The 22,314-nt window shown below is 36.2% G+C and overlaps 3 protein-coding genes and 1 long non-coding RNA gene across 6 annotated transcripts in view; 3 read left to right on the top strand and 1 right to left on the bottom strand.

Annotated features, from left to right (window-relative positions):
* The window catches only part of LOC115243650 (DNA mismatch repair protein Msh3-like), a 76,750-nt gene extending 66,528 nt beyond the window's left edge, over positions 1 to 10,222 (top strand). The window contains exons 5-22 of the mRNA XM_029820792.1: positions 1 to 155; positions 390 to 558; positions 701 to 859; positions 1,014 to 2,281; positions 2,714 to 3,118; positions 3,641 to 3,769; positions 5,822 to 5,978; positions 6,265 to 6,800; positions 7,233 to 7,427; positions 7,517 to 7,718; positions 7,819 to 8,020; positions 8,203 to 8,439; positions 8,556 to 8,694; positions 8,868 to 9,231; positions 9,357 to 9,569; positions 9,689 to 9,829; positions 9,929 to 9,993; positions 10,103 to 10,222. Of these exons, the coding sequence (XP_029676652.1) occupies positions 1 to 155; positions 390 to 558; positions 701 to 859; positions 1,014 to 2,281; positions 2,714 to 3,118; positions 3,641 to 3,769; positions 5,822 to 5,978; positions 6,265 to 6,800; positions 7,233 to 7,427; positions 7,517 to 7,718; positions 7,819 to 8,020; positions 8,203 to 8,439; positions 8,556 to 8,694; positions 8,868 to 9,231; positions 9,357 to 9,569; positions 9,689 to 9,829; positions 9,929 to 9,993; positions 10,103 to 10,208 (4,842 nt within the window). The 3' untranslated portion in view covers positions 10,209 to 10,222. The remainder of the gene's footprint in view (positions 156 to 389; positions 559 to 700; positions 860 to 1,013; positions 2,282 to 2,713; positions 3,119 to 3,640; positions 3,770 to 5,821; positions 5,979 to 6,264; positions 6,801 to 7,232; positions 7,428 to 7,516; positions 7,719 to 7,818; positions 8,021 to 8,202; positions 8,440 to 8,555; positions 8,695 to 8,867; positions 9,232 to 9,356; positions 9,570 to 9,688; positions 9,830 to 9,928; positions 9,994 to 10,102) is intronic.
* A 402-nt stretch (positions 10,223 to 10,624) lies between these two features.
* On the top strand, positions 10,625 to 11,402 carry LOC115243651 (the record flags this gene model as incomplete). The annotated part of the gene is made up of 3 exons (XM_029820793.1): positions 10,625 to 10,774; positions 10,874 to 10,938; positions 11,048 to 11,402. Coding segments are annotated over 3 exons (321 nt in total), but the record flags the coding sequence as incomplete, so codon positions are not given.
* A 369-nt stretch (positions 11,403 to 11,771) lies between these two features.
* LOC115243534 (kinesin-like protein Klp10A) overlaps positions 11,772 to 22,314 on the top strand; it is a 34,532-nt gene continuing 23,989 nt past the window's right edge. For 2 of the 3 annotated variants that reach the window (XM_029820632.1, XM_029820633.1), the window contains exon 1: positions 11,772 to 12,492. In XM_029820632.1, coding sequence (XP_029676492.1) covers positions 12,426 to 12,492 — 67 coding nt within the window. In that variant the 5' untranslated portion in view covers positions 11,772 to 12,425. The remainder of the gene's footprint in view (positions 12,493 to 22,314) is intronic. The other variant, XM_029820634.1, reaches the window with a different exon arrangement.
* The window catches only part of LOC115243538, an 11,785-nt gene continuing 5,856 nt past the window's right edge, over positions 16,386 to 22,314 (bottom strand). Inside the window, exons 3-5 of the long non-coding RNA XR_003885240.1 lie at positions 18,808 to 19,161; positions 17,069 to 17,321; positions 16,386 to 16,736 (exon numbers count right to left, since the gene is read on the bottom strand). This is a non-coding gene — a long non-coding RNA (uncharacterized LOC115243538). The remainder of the gene's footprint in view (positions 16,737 to 17,068; positions 17,322 to 18,807; positions 19,162 to 22,314) is intronic.

The following is a 22,314-nucleotide window of genomic DNA, read 5'->3' on the forward strand; positions in this document are numbered from 1 at the left end:
AGCGACGCTAGGAATACTGATGGCGCACAGGACGAGAAGAGATGGCCCTGCGAACCTGTTCCCGCGACGGTGGAGAAGAAGGACGCGAAATTCAAAGAGAAGCTCGTGAGGAAACCAGAAGTCAAGGAAGTCGTGCGCGAGAAAAATTGGCACGTGTAAGTTGCTCTTGCATCTCAGATCGATTTATCTCTCTCGCGAATCGCGGATGCGCACGTACCCGTCCAAGCTATTCTAATTATTTCTCTTATCAATGAATGTCTCGTGCGGCGCGCGATGCGAATAGGTGAGCAATTAATTTTCCGATGGCGTCGATAACCGATGACTAATTAGTACCTTTGTTTATAATTATCGCGGAAGATCTGAAATATCGTTTTCAATTGTTTCTCTAGACTGCCGTCACCGGAGAAATCCGCACCGAAGACTTTCTACTTCGGCATGGACGCAGCATTGTCGAATGAGTCGCGGAATTGCGTGGACCAGCATATGGAGCAGATACAGTCCAGGTTGCAAGCTAGAGAGGTTAACGGATCGATCGAATGCCACGATTATACGGATGATGTGAGTAATATTCTGTTTTATTTGTAATAATATCGATAAAATTACAAGTTTTTATAATATAATTGTTTAGTATAATTATTTATTTAAAATGAAAAGAATATAAAGAAATTTTTTTGCTGGATCGTATATTCGCTATTATCAGGGGAAGAGTGGAATAGAGGATATTTCGTTAAAATTACGGCCCACGTTACCTAAGAAGCAGCTAGAAATTCCACGATTCTCACCATCGGCAGCGTGGAGGCTATTGTCAGCATTAGAAGCACCAGGACCAAACATGAGCACGGCGAGCGAGGAAGTTCCGGTAAGTGTGCGCGAAGAATGTATAATAATTAATAGAGAATACTCTAGTATAACAACTATAGCAAATAATAATTACCATGTAAATGAAATTGAAAACATCGTATAAATCGTTCGAGATATTTCTGGTTAAGGAGTTACGAAACGTTTGATGTCAGGTAATGTTTGAGGAGCGTATCGAACGTCTATCGAGGCCACCTCCGCCACTGATCGCTCTTGGCCCGCGAAGTTCGCACGATAAATCGGGCGATTCTGGTATATCCGGGGATGCTGGCGCAGTTAATGACGATTCATTAGACGTCAGCACCAATACTAATAACAATAGATTGAAAACACCGGCGACAAGACCGACGTGGACGCCGCAGCAAGATCTGGGCGAAGAATCCAGTAGTGACGCTGGCGTGGATTCGCCTCCGCCAATGCCGACCCCCGTTAAGTTTCCGCCCAGAGCACACGTGTTCTCGTTATCGTTGCCGCGCGACGACAATCGCATGTATCTATACAATCCGGATCCAAAGAGCAAGGAGGGCTCGACCTTCAACTCGCTGCAGAAGCTGAAGAGATCAGTATCGGGCGCCCTCGGGCTCGGTCCGTTGGATCTCGAGAGGAAACGTATTCGCGATGTCCTTGATGACAACTGGTTACTATCAACAAGCGCGCCGACATCCCTGCAACATACACAGATCACGGACGCAACGCGATCTTCACCACACGGTTGGAAGCCCAGTTTCGACGACGAAGACGATGACGAGGATTTGGTGGAAGATTTGGAGGACCGCAGTGATTTTCCTATAATTATGAAGCCGCCCTCGTTTTCCTATCTGGCTTCAGGCGGCCATGTGATGTATTTGCCCGAATCAAACGGTTCTCAATATCAGTCACAAGGTTTGAATTGCAGGAGCAATATGGTGATGGAGAGTGAAAAGAACTTTAGCAACAATATTGGGTCAAAGTATCATAAAAACGACGTAGATGAATTTAGGAAATCCGACAAGAACATGGAGAAGACGAACAAGCAGCCCAAAAATTCAGCTATTCTTAAAGACAAACCTTTTACGAGCGATGGAAAGGTGAACAATAGATTTTCGAAATCATGTGAAAATATCTCCGAAATGAAACAACGGAGCATTTCGCCTACCGCTCAGCAAAATCTGCAGGACGACAAGGAGGTCGCGCCAGAGGTCAAGCCACCATCGAAGAACAATTCGAAGGGTCGAAGATTCACGTTTCAGAGCACTGTGCGACAGATCGAAAGGCGTAGATTGGCGGAAAAGTTATCGCGGGAGGCGGAAGCCAAGGAAAGACAAAGGAAAGGCGAGTTAGAGGCGATGCGTAAAGTGGAAGAAGAATTTCAACGGAAACGTGCCAGGGAAAAGGCCAACATTAGGCAGCAACTTCGCTTGTACAGTATGGACGAAAATATGAGGTAAATACTCGATTATATTTGCATATTTATTTCCGAAATAGTAAACAATTATAAAATCTTTATATCTGTTAAACACCAAAAAATCTATACATTGATTTTTTTCGATCAAGAAAGCTCTTCCATATGTATCTTGTGTAAATATATGTTTAAAACATTATTATCGAATTGAAATAACTAACAATAAGTATGAAGAAAAAGATTGAATAGTTTCTGAGTATCGACATTATCTTGATATACAATATATGTCTTTAATTTTTTTGTTTTTGTTTTTATTTTTTAATATATATATACTTTGTTTTGGAAATTGTTTGAAAGTATAGGTATAATTCGTTTAATTATTTATATGCATATATAATGATTCTTTGCTGATTTTAATTTTGAAAATTGCGAACTGTTTGCTATTGCTTAACAAAGTGTTCGAATTATGGGTAGTTTGCCCACTGTGTGGGACAGCTCGCAATTATCTCGCGCGGACCCGGACGGCGCGCCGTCATCGTCCGCGTCATCGCCAACATCAGTCCCACCGACGAAGTTGGCGACCACGCGGAAGAGCAGTGTCAGCAGCGACGAGTATCTGCGTAAGAGGGCGTCCAGCGCGGATTCCAGACAACAACAGCAGCATCATCAACAGCAGCCGAGGGAATACAAGGATTACCGGCCAAAGTATTATGACTGGACGCCCACTGAATCGTCATCGCATCTGGAGTACAAGCAAACAACTGTCCATCCCAAGGTGATCTGCGACATTCCCAAGAGCTCGGCCGTCTTCGTGGACGGGCACACGACCACTAATAAAACCGCGAATCTCAACTCTACGCCCAGGTCAGACAATTACAGGTAATTATAACAACAAAATTTTTATAATTACCTTTTAATAATAACGACGTTAATCTTTTTGAGATAATATTTTCGAGCTTCAGAATTAAAGTTAAATTTCTATATGTATTCTTTTAGAGTAAGTTTTCTCCGGAAGATCAGAAATATTTTATTTTATTTTTTTTTTATTAAAGAAAATATAAATAAAATATATATATATATGTCTGTTAAAGTAATTCATTTTATTTCCGTTTGTATTTATTTTTTACATGAGTGATATACCATACGATATTTAATGAAAAGAAAACGAAAAGCGAACGCAGTGTTTCAATACATAGGCTAAAGGGTTAAGAAGGGTAAAGGTCTTCTGCACTATGCAATACGTATATAGAAGAGAAGAGTCCGTCATTCCAAAGAATCTCTATGAATTCACTTTCACTCACGTGCTCGCGGCCATGTCAGACCGCTGCCCGTATACAACAGTCCGCGATTGCGAGACGAAACCGCTAATGGCGAATAATTCTCTAAAATGTTACCTAACAGGAAAGATTTTGCTCATGGGGCCGTGGCGGCGAGATCTTCCTTAGCGAGCAGCGACAGCGAGCTATCGCAACCGAACACAAGACCGCATTCCAGGCAAACCGGCGGCAAGAGTAAACCCCTTCGGTCTAGGTATGTTAGATACAATTTGGTCCCTTTGACTTCCGCTTGAGATAACGATCCTCCTTTTTGAGAATGATTCCCAAAATAATAGTATTGTCGACGGATGCATAATGCCTGAAAGGGAGATTTTGAGTAGAGACTCGAATGATTTATGATTTCTGGTACACTCCTCATACTGAAGTAAGCGCGAGCAATATGCAATTCTCTTTTTCTAATCTATTAAATAAAAATCAAATGTGATCACAAAAATGATATTTTTTCTTATATAGTTGTTTACAGAATTTTCCTGTTTTAAAGTAAAAAATATTGAAATTATTTAGTTTAAAATTTTATTTAGTTATTTTGTTTGTCTTTTTTTAATACATAGAACACTTTTTGTTTTTATTATTTCTCTCTCGAAAACCTAGAAAAGTATGTACAATCTTTTAAATTTACTCCTGCATCTTTTTTTCGATCTAAAGTTTGTAATCTATTTTCTGTGTACTTGCTTCAGTATACATAGAACTCATAATGTAAGCCATAGTTTGTTACCTCGATATTACAGTCGATATTTGATGCGACAGCTTTTTCTGCAAATTTGTCTTCGTTGCAAGTTAATAAATATGAGTATTAATGTTTGCTATAGAAACGTAGTAGTAATTAAATCTACTAATCGCACTCGTAGATAAGAACTCGCGCGTATTGTGCGACTACTAATTCTTGGCTTTCTGATTTTTTATCCTGCACAGGTTTTAAGGTGGGCGTAAAGTAAGTAGTCTTAACACCTCTAGTCATTTAACAACGCTTCATTAAACCAAGCCAAGCAAATACGATCGCGCTTCTAACTACGTATTGGGCGAGCATTATAGGTGACGAGCATCGTGCGATAAATCAACGCATCTCACAATAATCGAATGCGTTACGTTATGTCTAAAAGAAAGTCGCACGCCGCGATATTGCGTCTTGGTTTATCTTCCGATGCGTTGAACGCCAGCAAACGTCCTCCACTCTTATGGCCGCGTGCATCTATATATATATATATATATATCACGTAGCATTACGTCCGCGAAAACTAATGTCAAGTAATGTTTCATATATGATGTGTAACAAGTAACACAATCTAACTCCTAACCAAATGTGTTCCATACAACTCTTGGTACGTCCATCTATTATTTATATGTGTCGTAAGTATTAACAAAGCAATAGCTGAATCAAAGACCATAATCTTATATCGCGCGCGAGATCGTTTTATACAGTTATAAAACTGCGTCGCAAAAAATACCAATAATACCGGGTACTTATTACTTAAACAGGTTTAGGGCAATATTTTGTAATTATGTACAGGTAACAATTGCAGGCGACTGCAAATATTTGCTCATGTAATGTAATCAAAGAATAATGTTGTTATTGAATTCGTGCGAAATTTTTTTTTATCCCTTTCCCACATTTTTTTCAACAGGTCAAAGTTCTGCGGAAATTGCACTAAGGTTATAGTGCGATTATGTTATATGAATTATATTTATAGTTCTTATATTGATGTTTTTATTGTGCGCATAAAAAAAGACTTAACTTATGAATCTTACGTAATATTATATTTAAATATTTGTAAAGAGAAAGAGAGAGAGAGAGAGAGAGAGTATTTATTTGCATTCTATATTTTTACATTTTTCTTAAAAACCAAAGAAAAGATTGTTATATATATTTAGATTGTTAAATATATCGTGTGAAATTTGTCGCAGAATAGGCGAACACGACTAACGTTCTATGTGAATCAAATTCAGGTAGTTGTTACTTCATTGTAGTATTGTTCGTGCATTTCGAATCTGAAATTCGAAGAACGAACAATAAAAAATGAGCTCGCTGGGTTTCTCAAGGAATATCTCGTCATCGACCTCTTCTTTAACTAACATGTATGTTCATTGTACTTGTGTTTCTTTATAAAATCGCCTCATTTTTAGTTTCTTTCTCTTATACACATTACAGATTTTCTTAGACAGAAGTTAGATGCATATATAATATCAAAGTAATATTGTTACATCTTATTTTCAAAATTAACACGCTAGTACATGTTTTTCACTTTAGACAAGTACAATTCGAGTCGATATTGAACGAAAGTAGTAGCGATGAAGAAGAGTTTAACAGGCCGAATATCCCAACGGAACAATCAAATGCAGCGGAAAAGCAACGGGGCAATGATGGTTCTGCAATGCAAATTGACAACTTTACTGATAGAGACGAGGCTAGTATATTTTCTAATTCATATATTAAATTATGTTAAAATGTTTTAAATAATATTTTTGTCCATTCTTGTTACACATTTGTCATATAATTTAGTTTTATTATTACAATATATTAGCTCTCTTTGTGAATAAAATACTATAATAATGATCCCTTGAAAAATGACAAATTCGCCCTGTGTAAAACGTATGCAAGGCGATATGAATTTTATGGTTATCATTATGCGAATCTTAGAAATATTGATTTATTCTTTATTACAACAATACAAGTCATATTTTTCCTCGCAGATCATTTTAGCTATGATCTGGTCGAACAATCAATTGGGCGCAGCCTACTACAATATTCTCACTTCCGAATTGTTCGTGATGGACGATACCTACGACGACAATGTTCATTTTAACATCACGAAAACACTGTATAAACAATGCCAACCGCGTTATGTCGTCACGATTTCCGGTACGTCCGACGAGTTTCTCACGGCAATCGAGACTTTGGTAACATCGGAAACGTCGAGCGAATCGAACAAATCACCGGGAACGAGCAGTGCGGGGCCGACGCAGGTCTCGCTGAGGGTGATGCGGAAGAGGGAACACGGCTTCGACAGATGCTATCACAGAGTTCGATGTCTCAAGCTCGAGTCGGAACCGGAGAACGCCAACAACGTCGAGAGACTTATCTTTCTTCAGGGCCTGTTGAATTTCAAATCGATCGTCATGATACACGCGCTGGGTCTGCTCTTGATCTACATTGATCAGCATTGGAGCAATATCGCGTTGGATCCTTCCGGCAGACCTAACTTTGTATCTTTGACTAGCGTAACATTGTGAGTCTCTTTGGCTTCACGCTGAGAATATTAATATTTTAGACGTGACATTGATAGTACAATCATGGCATTCCATTCACTGAAAATTTCCCTGAGAATATTAATTTTTTTATAAAAAAGCATCTCTGATTTCTTGTTGGATTAAATCTTTCTTTCATAAAGTCGCAATTATATTTTTTAAACAATTGGATTCATTGTACTATCACAATCTACATTTATTGATTACTATTATAATTTTTTTTTGTTTTAATAATTTATCGTGAATATTTTTCTATGATATGCGTATTTCATAATATATGTTTCATATATATGCTAACTCTTTTACTGTGTATTGGGATGTAGACGTGACATTGTCATGATAAATGACGATACTTACGAGATGCGTATTTCATAATATATATGCTAACTCTTTTACTGTGTATTGGGATGTAGACGTGACATTGTCATGATAAATGACGATACTTACGAGGCGTTAAATATCGTGCACGCCAGACATCATCCGAGTCTTTTCAAGTGTGGCGATGCGGCATCGAAGAAACAAAGTGGTAGCTTATTCATTCTTTTGAGCCGTTGTCAATCGCGGCCTGGAGCACAATTTTTGTGGCAAGTAATCATGGCCGTATTATTGTCATAATTTTTTTATATAACTATCATATATATAATGTCTCATTATATAGAGTAATATTTTAAATAGAGATTTATTGTGTGTGTAGGAGAACGTTGCGACATCCTACAAGAAATATCGACATTCTTAATGGAAGATTCGAAGTTATCGAATTTTGTCTTAATCCGGATAATCAGAGTATCGTCGAAAATTTGATGTCATGTTTGAAACACGTTTATCGTTTGACTAATGTTATTTTGGATCGATATCTAGCGCAGCAGGCTAAAATTTCTGATTGGCGACGATTGCATAAGGTTTATTAAATTTTTCTTTTTTAGTCAACGTAATTTATTCATGATGTTTTTTTACTATGTTTTTATCTCATATTCTATTTTATATTTCACGCTACACAAGACGATATCTTCCATAATATACATCGCCGACATATGCGAAAAACATCGTGAAAAAATAAAACTGTTTCGTAAAATCGTTGATAGTATCACGAACGAAGTACGTTACGTCAAATATTTTATCGAATACATAGTGGACTTTAGCTCGAAGAGATCCGAAAATGATTTCATCGTCCGAGCAAACGTGGATTCACATTTGGATAAATGTAAGCTAATCTTGATCTGTTTCGCAGAATTCGAATAATGATGTAAATATTATTTTATATTATAATTCTGTTTTTACGAACAAAAATTGTAATTCTTGTATCGGAGGTAATATGTCTAAAATTGTTGCATCTGTGCATCTGCCTAAATTTTATATACATATTATGTTTCTATCGGAATGCAGTGCATCACTTAAGAGGCACTTTACCCGAAACTTTGACACGAATGGGAGAAAAAGATATGAAAGACCATCTTCCGCCTTCGGTGACAACCTGCAAGATGGTATACATACCGAATATCGGATACCTCTTAGCAATAACCGGATGGAATCCGTCGCCAGCCGACAATGTGGATTTGCAGAATTTAGAATTTAAATTTGTTAGCAACAATATACGTTATTATAAAAGTCCCAGTGCTAAAGGTTTTATTGTCATATAATTTATAATTCTATGCATCTTATGATATATAATACACATGGAGTAACTTGAAATATCATTTTTATATGCGTAATAGCGTATTCATTTGTTCGTTTTGCAGAGTTAGATAATACTATAGGAGATATATTATTGAGGATCAACAAGCGAGAGAGTTACATTATATTGAAGCTCGTGAAATATATAAATAAACATGCTGCATCGATCTTCAACGCGATTCAATTGTGCGCTGAATTAGATACGTGAGTGAATTAGACACCTTATGATTTTTTTTATAGAAAAGAATCGTATGAAATTATAATATCAACCGTAAGAAAGATCAAAGCGAAAACAATTTTAAATTTGTCAAGAAATCTATAGTTATTATAGATGAAATGCGTAATTTTTGTGACATTTCGTGCATTATTTTTATCAGGTTGTTGGCGTTTTACGTAGTCGCGCGAGAATACAATTATGTAAAGCCAAATATGGTGGAGCGTCAGATTATAGCAGTAGAACAAGGTCGACACCCGTTGCAAGAATTTCTAACAATCTTCGTTCCGAATGACACTTATTCCGGGGACGGAAAGAGCCTCGTAAAAATTTTAACCGGTCCGAACGCTTCTGGCAAGAGCACTTATCTCAAACAAATTGCACTTATTGTGTTCATGGCTCACATCGGCTGCTACGTACCGGCTAAATCAGCCACCATAGGAACAGTGACTCATATTCTGACACAGATTACGTCCATGGACAGCATTGCTCTAAATACAAGCATGTTTTTGCAAGATATGCGACAGGTAGAAAACATTTTTCAAAAAATACTGAAAATCATATTAAAAATTTTCTCAAAAAAGCAAATTGTTAATTGTGCATACTTTCTGTATTTTTATTCAATGACTTCATCATTTATCGATTTTTTTAGATAAACTCCGCTCTTTACACGTCCACGCCAAATTCTATCGTCATTTTAGACGAATTCGGAAACGGAACGTCCGAAGTGAGTGGCTTGTCATTGCTCGCAGCTGTATTGAATAATTTCGTCGAGCGAAGTATTTACTGCCCACACGTTTTTGTGGCCACGCATATGCATCGAATAATGAGCATGTTGCCGCAAAGTCCGATAATCGAGGAACAGGTAAAATGCACATCTTATACACGTTACTATTGTTACTTTAATTATTTAATTTTTATTTAATTATTTATTATACTTTTATTTTTATTTAATGATATTTAGTAATTATATTTATTGTACAGACTTTCGAGTTTGTTACAAACAACGACGGCTCCGTGGCATATCTTTATCGTATAACTACTGGACACGCAACACGTAGTTTTGCACATGCAGCTGCGCGAAGTGCTGGTTTGGACGAACAGATTGTTAAACGAGCATTAGAGGTAATTGTTGAAGATTTCTTGCATGTATGAAATAAAATAATTTAATAATGTTTGATTTTATCGTCATGAGAGCCCTTTAAAGTCAAAGCATTTTTGCAGGTTTACGAAAAATTTAAAGCTGGCGAGTTACCTCCGCGACTACCAGAAGCTGCAAGACAAGATATGTGAGAATTATAATTTGATATGATAAATTTATACTTGATGAAAAATTAATTAAATATGTTTGTTGTGACTGTGTGTGTGATAATAATTGTGTGATTTATGTGTTTTTAGGGCGGCGCGCATCATTGAACGATTATTGGAAAGTGAAAATTTTAATTTGGAAGAGTTAAAATCGTTGATTCGTCAAGCCACGGAACAACAAGCTGTGCAAAAATAAGAAATGTTGAAATCGAAAAAAAAAAAATTTATAGAAATTTTTGTGAATTATTTAGATATTTAATGATCAGAAATATTTTAATTTAATTTTTCATAGAAAAGACAAATTCGTCAATACATATAATTCAAGATAGTTTTCTTTAATATTTTTAGGATCTTGGTCCTCAATATATAATCATTACTTTATAAGCAACGATGTTAAATTACAAATAAAAAATGATAACATCTGTATAAAAAAATTATTAAAAAAATCAACTTAAAAAAAATTATTTATTTTCTATGTGCATATATATAAAAATACTGCAATAATAACTTATTATCGCTGTCCGTAGTATACACTAAAACGACAAAACATCACGCGTAAATATATTTTATTATACTTTTATTTTTATTTAATGATATTTAGTAATTATATTTATTGTACAGACTTTCGAGTTTGTTACAAACAACGACGGCTCCGTGGCATATCTTTATCGTATAACTACTGGACACGCAACACGTAGTTTTGCACATGCAGCTGCGCGAAGTGCTGGTTTGGACGAACAGATTGTTAAACGAGCATTAGAGGTAATTGTTGAAGATTTCTTGCATGTATGAAATAAAATAATTTAATAATGTTTGATTTTATCGTCATGAGAGCCCTTTAAAGTCAAAGCATTTTTGCAGGTTTACGAAAAATTTAAAGCTGGCGAGTTACCTCCGCGACTACCAGAAGCTGCAAGACAAGATATGTGAGAATTATAATTTGATATGATAAATTTATACTTGATGAAAAATTAATTAAATATGTTTGTTGTGACTGTGTGTGTGATAATAATTGTGTGATTTATGTGTTTTTAGGGCGGCGCGCATCATTGAACGATTATTGGAAAGTGAAAATTTTAATTTGGAAGAGTTAAAATCGTTGATTCGTCAAGCCACGGAACAACAAGCTGTGCAAAAATAAGAAATGTTGAAATCGGAAAAAAAAAATTTATAGAAATTTTTGTGAATTATTTAGATATTTAATGATCAGAAATATTTTAATTTAATTTTTCATAGAAAAGACAAATTCGTCAATACATATAATTCAAGATAGTTTTCTTTAATATTTTTAGGATCTTGGTCCTCAATATATAATCATTACTTTATAAGCAACGATGTTAAATTACAAATAAAAAATGATAACATCTGTATAAAAAAATTATTAAAAAAATCAACTTAAAAAAAATTATTTATTTTCTATGTGCATATATATAAAAATACTGCAATAATAACTTATTATCGCTGTCCGTAGTATACACTAAAACGACAAAACATCACGCGTAGATAATAAAATATTAATAAATCCATAATATTTCTCCGCATTTTGAATCCACGATTATATTTAGCACGGACGTGCACCAACCGACTGTTTTACCGTGGCATCGAAGAATGAATTTGGCCATGTAGTTCCGCCGACTCTAAAATGGATCCAGTGACGCTACTGTACGAGCTAGTTTTGTTTGCATGGTCACTCTAACTTACATTCGCGCCGACAGATGTCGGTACAATCGGCGCGCGCCGGCCGGAAGCTGGCGCCATCGCAGTTCTTCCGTTGTCAATAACGGACACTGGCAGTGTATCCCGGCACGAAAGCAAACGGTCGTCCTCTGAGCGCGAGATAGATACTCCAACGGTCGAGCCGCGGATGCGTTTCGGCTGATACGCCGACGTACGGATCGTGTGTGTGTGCGTGCGTGCGCGCTCGTTGACGCTGCTGACCGTTTGCCGTCTCGTCGAGAACGACGACAAAGACGACGAGAACGACGGGGACGACGACGACAACGCGGCGTAAACGTTCGGACAGGAGACGAACGAGAGCCGCGACTAGATACATATCGGGCGTGCCTTGGAGTCTAGAGAAGAGCTTCGTTCCTAGAACGAGGATTAGCGACAACGGGTATAGAAAGAGAGAGAAAGGAGAAGCATCATCGTCGAGGAGCGAAGAAGAGGGAAGAAAGAGACAGAGAAGTTCGACCGGTCGCCGCGCGAGTTTGAACGCTGCCGTAACTGTCAACCGTCATCGTCGCCGCGCGATTTCATCTTCGTCCCTCTTTTCTTTCTCTCTCTCTCTCTCTCTCTCTCTCTCGCTCGAGTCGATTAATCGGCCGCGTGCGAGGCCCCGTTGTACGGTGGTAGTAACGGAAGAAGCCGGGCGCGTTTTATGGTGCCGAACGCAGTGTGCGAGACCGATTAAATGACCATGGATCACGGTACGTGCAACATCGACGTCGGCTGCAGCATAAACATCCAGAGGACCGATGGTGAGTGCGTGCAAGAATATCCCTAGATTATTGTACGTGCAAGCGCGCGTTTCTCCCTCTCGCCGTCGTTGCAGTCGTTCTGTCTCGCATCTTCTTTATCGCCTTCTTCCCTCTCGCGCTCTCGGCTTGCCTTTATTTCGCTCTAAGAAATTCCTTTCCTTCATTTATTTCCGATTATTAATTTCCGTTTATTTCTCCGTCACTCGCTTTTCTCTCTTTCTCGATATTTCTTTTCGAGAAGAAGTTTTCTCTTGAAGATAAATATATCGAGATATTTCTTCTATTCTTTATCTCTGATTTCCATTGTTTCGTCTTCGTTCTCTCTTTCTTCTCTCTCTCTCTCTCTCTCCTCTCTCTCTCTCTCTCTCTCTCCTCTCTCGCATGCTTGAGCTCGCTCGTACATCTCTGTTTTTCCGCGATTGCTGTCACGCGGCCGATCGCACCGCGACACGATGCGGTGCGATCGAAACATGATAATCACGCGTGGGCCCAATGGATGTTCACCCTTCGTCATTGCGACCGGTCTTTTGTATACCCGAACTCGCTCCCATATAGGAAAAAATTCGTGAACGACCTCTTTCGTTGTTCGCATGACTTCTCTTTCTTCAGCGACTTCGTTTTATTTGTTTTCCTTTTTTGTCGAGATTTCGTTACCTTTTCTTTTCTATCGCTGTTCTTTGAAATATTTTTGAATTCTTCTTCGCGATATATGATGCTGTTTATGTAATAAATTGTCATGATATATTATAATGTATAATATGTATAGCAAATGTACAAGAGAGGGTATTCTAACATTTCCGAGTTTAATTCTTACGATAGATTTTCAAAAATTAAAGCAGATTGCTTCTTAATTAAAATATGGGGGAATAAAAGTTATTCCTAAATTATAAACTACTCAGAACAATATCTTTTTTATAAACTTTAAATTTGCGAATACAAATGGCGAAGATTAATTTTTCATTTAAATTTAAATAATTTTTTAAAGATATATATATATATGTATATTTATTAAATGCACATATTTTGATGTTGAATATTATAAAAGAAATTCTTTAGTATAAAAAAGTCATTAAAATTTTATGCATTATTAAGTTGCTCTATACATATAGTGATTTCTTTGCTTCGACAATTTTAATTTTTGAGAAACGCAGGGTATATGTAATCGTAATTCTTTGGATGACAAAAAGTAAAGTATCGAAAGAATAATAATATCAGGCTTCCTTCGGTGAAAATTGCTTCTAAGGATATTCTATCACATGCCATCCGAATTCCTTCGAGCGGGCGTAATAACGGACGTTTCAAAGCCGCCGATCGAGCCGCAAGACGGCACTTCCTTTCACCGCGTATGTTGTTGCCGACATATAGAACGAGACCAAAAATCTCGCAAACTTCCAACACAAGCGAGTTACGTTCTCGTTAGCGTAATCGAAGAACGGAAGTCCGAAGTGGCATCACGAGAGAGAAACGCGCTTTGCTTTAATTTCTAAAATACCGAGCTACTTCTTGCCAATATGCAAAATAACAAAGAAATTATTATATAGAGGATGATTATATTTTCGTATATGAATTGAAGAACATTCGCGCGCGTTAATAGATAATTTCATTGGCGAATATGTTCGTTACATTCACATATAAATTTCTAAAATGCAAACATTTCTCTCTCTCCTTATTATTTTTTTTTAAAGATTAAGTAAGGAAATATTTAAAAAATTTTTTAAATATATACATATTAGAATATGCAAGTTAGGAGAAAGGCTGTTGTTTTAAAATATCAAGGATTTTTAATAGTTATGTGTATAAAGCATTTTATATAAACGTCAGAAAGCATTGAAAAGCAAGAATGTGTATATTTGCGTTCTTCTCTTCTTCTTAATACTTGATGGGTTAATCGAAGACAAAATCTTGTGTTCGTGATCGCGAACTTTGAACACGAACCCAGTATTCTCGAGTAATCGAAGAAATATTAGATCCAAAATTAACGTTTGTGATATATCTATGTTTCTTATTGATCCCGTGATTGTTTATATATATGACACTCTGCATCGATCATTTGGTATACGTATGTGCTGGCACATGGCAGAATATAATCGTGTCGTTTAGATTACTATAGTTGGCTTTTAAAGACTGTTTAGTATTTGTAAAATAAATTTGTTATTTTTAGTATATCTCTGAACATTTAATTTAATTTTTTTATAAAATAATATCATTATTAATGAAAAATCAAATTTAATTTAAATTATATTAGATCAAGACAAAGTTTTTAATCTTTTATACGACAAGTTAATTTCGAGAAAAATAAAAGCTAAAACATTTCGAAGAAATAAGCTACAAAAATATAAAAGCTCACGCAACTATCTTCATTCACGCTTCTCTAAATATAACGGTAACATATACGGTTGCCATAAATCATTATCACGTCTGTCCCTATTTCCGCAAAGTCTTGGAAATATCTCCGACTCTATAAATCATTCAAAGTTTGGTTGATTCTCTCAGAATAGTCCTCAAAAAAAAAAAAAATTGGGAGCACGTGCGCGCAGGGATGGATATATATTTCGATATTTAATTCAGAAAGAGTGCAAGAGCTCGCGCTACCACCTCAGCGCAGGGCTTATCAACTATAGACGAGCAACGCGGAAGTTTCTCTTGGTGCAGTCTACACGTCGGATGCACATTCGTCGCTAACCGTTACGTTCGTTCGCGAGGCAACACGATGCAGGAGCAGAGCAAGCGAGTGGCGCGTTAGGGGAGACTAGCATAATTGATCCGGCAGAGCACACTCCCGCCAGACACAATATATACTTGCACCTCTCTTTCGAGCCGTGCGAAAATATTCCGCGTAAACGGACTAGACGGTGAGCCACTCGCTGTGTCGACTTCTGCGTCGTTGGATGTTTATCAGGGCATTTATAATTCGCAAGAGTTTCTTAAACCTAAAAAACTCACGGCTATATATGTATAAGTTTGTATCTTTTCGCTTGCCTGCTCTTAAATTTGTAATTTTCTTTTCCTATGAATGAAGATGTGTTTTGAATTCTTCGAATATACGTGTGAATTATATTTATATCTTTCGACATTTTTTTTCTGCTTAATAAATAGTGAAAAAGAAAATTATTTCTTTTATTTATAAAAAAATTATATAAAATAATATGTCTATATATATATTATATTATTATATTTTGTTTGAGGAATCTAAAACTAGATATGTGCGAGGCAAAATGAGGTTTATTCGTGGATTAATCTCGCAGGCTGGCGTAATGCATATAATTTAGCACGAACAATTTCATTAATTATTCCATGTATTTGTATCGCGTAGGCGATAGCGAAGCTTGTATCTCGTTGGGATGCGAAACTTGTATTTCGTTGAATGCTTACCGGGGCGTTTATAATTCGCAAAGGTTCTTAAAGACCGTGCGGGAATTACTTTATTGTTGACCACTTAAGTTGCGGCATACATGGGAAGAAATATCGCTGCGCTTTCGAGCGTTAATCCTTTTACGCAGTGTTTCCCAACTATTGTAACGCAATTGTCAATAATTCGGACGTATTGTGAAAAAATTTCAGTATCTTCGTACATCAGATTTCATATGAAATACGAAATAATATCAAAATGAAATACAAACGATGTAAAATATATTTTCAGCTTTTTATATTTATTCAGATTTTGTATTCTAACGCTTAAATGAACATTATTTACTTCCCCGCTGTTAGCATGCACGCTTCCAAAGTTATTCTGGAAATAATCTTAAGACTATCATATTAAATATACAATTAAATATAAAATTATAATTTTTTAAAGAAGAAGAGATTTTAATCTTTAGCTAGGAATTTTTTCAAAACAACATTTTTGCAATAAATTAAAATTGTTATAAGTCACGTAGTGCCATTTTCATGGCGCACACCTGGTTTGTCAGTAACATGATCGAATGAATCAGACAGACACGTTACCACCCTCGGACACTTCGGACTTTAGTCGTTCACATACACGTTGCGAACGGGGGGCACGATCGATATTAGCAATGGGTGCTTGGTTGGACAGCCTCCCACACAATATATATATATGTATATATAACGTGCGACTCTTGAGAGGCGTGTTTTTGCAGATGTAAGCGAATTTGTTGCATTTTCTCACTCCGCATGATTCTTGACATTATTAATCCTTTTACGAATGCTGCGAAATTCGCCAAGAAGCCAGATATCGATCCGTGAGTTTTGTACGGATAATCGGAGACTTGACCTAAAACAGACTGGAAGCGGCATATTCTATAATGAATTTAAAATCCAATTTTACTTCGAGAATATGATAAGAGATCAGTGTGTATTATCTCGTGAAACTCTTCAATTTTCAGTATTAAATTTCTTAGTAGAAACTTTGTTCAATGACACTCCTGTTGAGATAAAATTGATTTAATTTACTGAAAATCTCGAAATTTCTTTATTCATCTACTTGTTTACGATTGTATTGAAATCATTAATTTTTTCTATCGTTTTGAATAGCAAATATATATGCATTTATTCTAGAAATTTTTGTAACATATATATTGGATGATTTTAATTTTAGAATACGACGAAGTATTACCGATCGAATGTCGTATTATTTCATCAGGATGATGTTATTTATAATTTGCTTATTACTCGTCATGCGATTATGTCTGGGAACTTCGATTATTTCATTCCACATGTGTCGTACTCCTTGCACAATATTAGCTCGCCAACGCGGAATATTTCTAAGGCTTCCATTCATCCTTGGGATTCAAATCGTGAGACTAAGTTTGTCGTTATTTATTCGCTTGCCACAATAGCGATCCGTTGACATTTAGATTAAACTGCAACTGCAATTGTAAGTACAAATGAAATCATATTTCAGATAATTTATATATCGAAAATAAAATTATAAATTCAATATTTCACGTAGTAATATTCGAAAATTTACATTCCGGTTTTTATTGGGCAATGATAAATAAATTTACAATAATTCTCAACAACTCCTTTTATTACATTAAAAAATTCTATTGTATTTCAAGTATATATTTGAAAGCAAATCGGTTCAACCATCAGAGTTAAGAGGGCCGCCTGGTTTGGAAGCGACAGAAAACAACGATTTTCATGAATTTTTGGGTGGAAAAACGGTTATTGCTATCAATTTCATGTCTGTACACATATTTTATTTATACTTCAAAAAATATCTGTGGATTTTGATATACAAAAACAATATGAAATAGTTGAGATATTTGCAATAGCGACAGACGTGTCCACACTGATCTTGTCAAATTGCTGACATTGCAGAGTCACCGCATATTTCTGTTTTTTGGTATTTACGATAGGACCTGCGTGAAGTTAGCACCCCATTTCTGAAATTTTAAAATTCTAAAGGTTGTTCCAGGTTGTTCTAGACTTGTTCTAAATTGTTCCAAAACATCAAATTTATATTATAAAAATTTTCGCGGAAAATTAAAAAATACAATTTTTTGACCTGGCACCCCATTTTTCAAAAATCGAACTTTTCAAGATTGTTCCATGTTGTTCTAGTTGTTCTAAACATTGTTCCAAAGTATTAGTTTGATTGGTTAAAAACTTTAAGAGATATTGAAAAAACAAAAATTTAAGAAAAAAACATTTTTGGCCATTTTCTCATAAACAAAATTTTCTTAAATTCTTGTTTTTTCAATATCTTTTAAAGTTTTTAACCAATCAAACTAATACTTTGGAACAATGTTTAGAACAACTAGAACAACATGGAACAATCTTGAAAAGTTCGATTTTTGAAAAATGGGGTGCCTAGGTCAAAAAATTGTATTTTTTAATTTTCCGCGAAAGTTTTTATAATATAAATTTGATGTTTTGGAACAATTTAGAACAAGTCTAGAACAACCTGGAACAACCTTTAGAATTTTAAAATTTCAAAAATGGGGTGCTAACTTCACGCAGGTTACGATAGGTCTTTTTTTAATCGGCGACTCCTGAAACATAAAAGGACTCATGCTGCTTAGAATTCTGGAAACATCTGCCAACAATTCCAACCTTTATATTCCAAGTATAATCAAGTCCAGGTATAATATACGCCGGTAGGGTTCGAGCGCTCAAAATCTTATCTCGGAACTAGATCGCTCAAACCATTACAAGTCCGAGAATTTTCAAGGAATCGCATTTAAAGTTTCAGAAAATATTCTTGAAAAGTTATTTGAGAAAATGTAAGAAAAGTTGATTTTTTTAACCCTCCAAACTAGGCGGTCCCCTTAAGGGTCTATATGAAATCGCGTTTATATTTGTAACGTTTATAAGATCTCCTTTCCGGCATTGCCACGCGATCGCGTTTACCTTTCGTGTGGCCAGGAAATTCTGCGATGAGAACCAATCGACTTCCGGTTGACCGTGTGTACAGATCGAAATTGAATTACGGCCGCGTCGCACCAGTGCGAGCTCTCGTGGTCGAGTGCTTCGGAATTAAAGGGAATAGCGCGTTCCGCGATGCTTATACCGTATAAATTCATGACTACGCTGGGAACACTAAGTCAGCCAATATTTACGTAATAATAGTGTTTACCTTCGTTTCTGCCGCTCTTCATCATAGTTCGACATTATACATACATTCTCGTCCACGCCTTTTTGTTGGAACATTGCCGGATACATAAAATTTCTCAAACTTTAATCTATTTATGTTCTGTCGAATTTCTGTAACACATTCCTGAATATTATTATCGAAAAAAGTTTCCAAATTTGCTATATTTTTAGTAAGCAAAATTAAATTGAAGATCTATAACAATGTAGAATAGAAAACAATTTATAATAAAATACCTTTTTTGTACAATCGATTTTCTGTCAGCAAAAGTAAAAGTAAGAACATTGTTATTTTTTTATCGCAGTTTTTAATCTTAAATATTTTTACATCTATAATGTATTGGATTAAAATATGCTGTATTAAAATACATTTAAAATTGGAAAAATGCTCCTTTATTATATCCCTATTTATCGACATTGTTTTCTTTCTCTTTTGGAAATTTGCTAACTGTCTCTTAATTAAAAGATTTTGGTGCTAGGTATTGGCGTTATTGCAATTTTCTTCCATTGTATTTCCCGATATTTTTAAAGTATCGTTGGTATATCTTTGAGCAGAAAAAATTATAAGACAATCGGCACGGTTTTTATTAACGCGTTTTCTTCGTCGTTGAATGAGTCAGGCCAGTCACCAAGAAAGGCGAGGGTTTGCCAATAGCCGGTTACACGCACACGCGTGCACAGTCCGTGTGCGACTCGTAGTTAATGCGTGTTAAAGTTTTTTATCTAGTTGTGTCCCAAGGATCAAATCAGTCACTTCACAATTATCGATAATTGCAACCTGGAACACTTTACGCCCACGGAAGTGCATCGATCACCAACTTATCGCGGACCGCGTCGCTTATCTGCGCTCACCCTAAGTGCATGTGTATGAATTACTTTGTCTGTTTGTACACGGCGCGTATCTATTTACACCGCGTGTGTTCTCGCATTTGCGAGACTCGTTTTCATATCTTATAATTTATAATTTATAATTAATAATAATTATTACAGTAGGAAAAAGCTGCTCGAAATATCACAAAAATATAACGCAATTTTCCGTAAATTACTGCGATAATTTTATACTTAACAGCTAGCATTTTACTAAAGAAGCTATTTCGAAGTTGTATCGAAGTAATTTCCGGCACTTTAACGGATATATTCGACAAGTTTCGATCCGACCTTCAGCAATTAGCGGCTAATTTGTTACGTCATCGCGCGATCTCTGAATGAGCCTATTGAGTTCTGCGGTAATGAACGTTTTGGTTCGTTAGCAAACTTATCGGCGGGACGATTAATTTGCAGAAATTTCTAACACAATTGCCATAACGTTGTTTTTCACAAGCTCTCATCGCCACGCGCTCTTACGCATAACGCGTACAAATCGTCCTCGATTATAACGCAGCTACGAATCGCAAGAAAATCGCGTGAAATGTACTGAAACATGGAATGAGAAATGCATGTTCGCGTTTAACAGTTTTTACGCAGTATGATTAGCGGAATGCGTTGTTGAAAAGCGCAGTTACATCATTACTTTAGATGTAGAAGAAAAGAGTTATGTATTGTATTCACGGGTATAAAGCATCTGATCTTTTATCTTTAAATTCGATAAAAACTAAACTCAGCTAAAATTTGTTGTACAATTTCTTTTATTTATATAAACGCAGTTAGGAATATATTTAAATATTAAGAACGTATTTTTTTAATAACATTTTCTATTCTCTATTCTTTTTTTCTTCTCAAAATGCCGTCGTGAAGTTTGAAATTACATTTATAATCACACACTCTCGAGCTCTGACACACGCGCTACAATATACATATGATGCAAGACAATCGATGCGGTAACGAAAATTAGACTTGCATCGTTCGCGCTATTTAAAAGTGCACAAAGGCCTCCTACCCGTTTGCATTCAAAATGTCAATCGGCCGAGTTGGGTCTAGCTGCGTAACGTTTACTATTGTCCATGTTTAAAGCGTCTAGCCTTCGCGCGATTTGAAAAGAAAAAAAAAAGACATGCACGTGCAGAGTCTGTTACCGATCGCGGGAAACGCGCGCGTTGCGGCTTTTTTCCCGAGGTTTTTCCGCGCATTGAAAAAGTAGCCGGTAATATTTGTCGCTCATATGATTCAGCGTGAACTCGTTAACGAGACTTTGAAAGACTTTCAGGTCTAAAGACGCATGGATTAAAAAATTTCCGAGTTTTTTTAATACTTTCTAATCTCTTATATTAAACTATCAGATATAGATATAATCGAATATTCTTTTCGAAATTTTGCGTTCCGAAGCTCGGAGTCCGAGGTCCCGATTTTGCAGACGAATGCATATCCCACGAAATCCGGCTGCTGGATAATAATCGGGATTGCGCGTAGGTGCGCTCTTCCTCGCCGTTGCAATTCCTTTCATCCCGCGCGCATTAAGAGGATGCCGGATACCGACAGAATGCGAATATTAGTAGGATTGCAAAATATTTTTGTTGATTATAGATATCAACAAATCCTTTTCCATAATTAAAGTATACATAATAACGGAGTGCGGGGTTTATGATTTCATATGAAAAGTGAAAAAAAATTAAAAAATTACAGTTTTGTGTTATCGGCTTCTGCCGTCAACATTTACTTAATATAAAAAACCTGCACGTGCCTAACAAGTGAACTCCGCACTCTTTTATCAAAGAGTATTAGTGAACTTTGAGAAGTGAGTTTAGAAGCTTTATAAAAAAGATTTTACTATGCAACATTTTGCACACCGAAATGTTTCTTACTAGGCTTTCAAATACATTTTCAAACGTTCACTTATATTCCTTCATTCATTTCCGAGTGGAGAGGTATCCTATTTTGCACGTACACACCGCAAAACCCTTATATTAAGCAAATATATAATTATTATGGCCGGTAAAACAGGACGGTCCGGTATCCTCTTAAGGAACATTCATGGGCAACGCGCGAGCACGTCTATTTCTGTCCGCGCTCTATTTCGGCCGCGGTATCTGGAGCTCGATGAACGACAGTGGACAGATATTCCGCCAAGTAGATGCACTTAAGACGCGTGCACATTGAAGAATATACCGAGTATAATACGCCACATTATCACAGGACGCGCGCACGTTTGATTAACAAGTGGAACACGTTCGTTAATTACGCTCGGCACGACGACGGTTTTATTAATTGCATCGCGTTGAATGATGATAATAACGCGCGACGTGATCGCATATGAAATATAACACAAAGTAATTGTATAGAGAGCAAAGAATGGGCGAGAGAGTATATATATAATATTAAAAAGTATTTTTA

The sequence above is a fragment of the Formica exsecta genome, unplaced genomic scaffold (assembly GCF_003651465.1).
Source record: "Formica exsecta isolate Colony F162 unplaced genomic scaffold, ASM365146v1 scaffold72, whole genome shotgun sequence".
Classification (NCBI taxonomy): Eukaryota; Metazoa; Arthropoda; class Insecta; order Hymenoptera; family Formicidae; genus Formica; species Formica exsecta.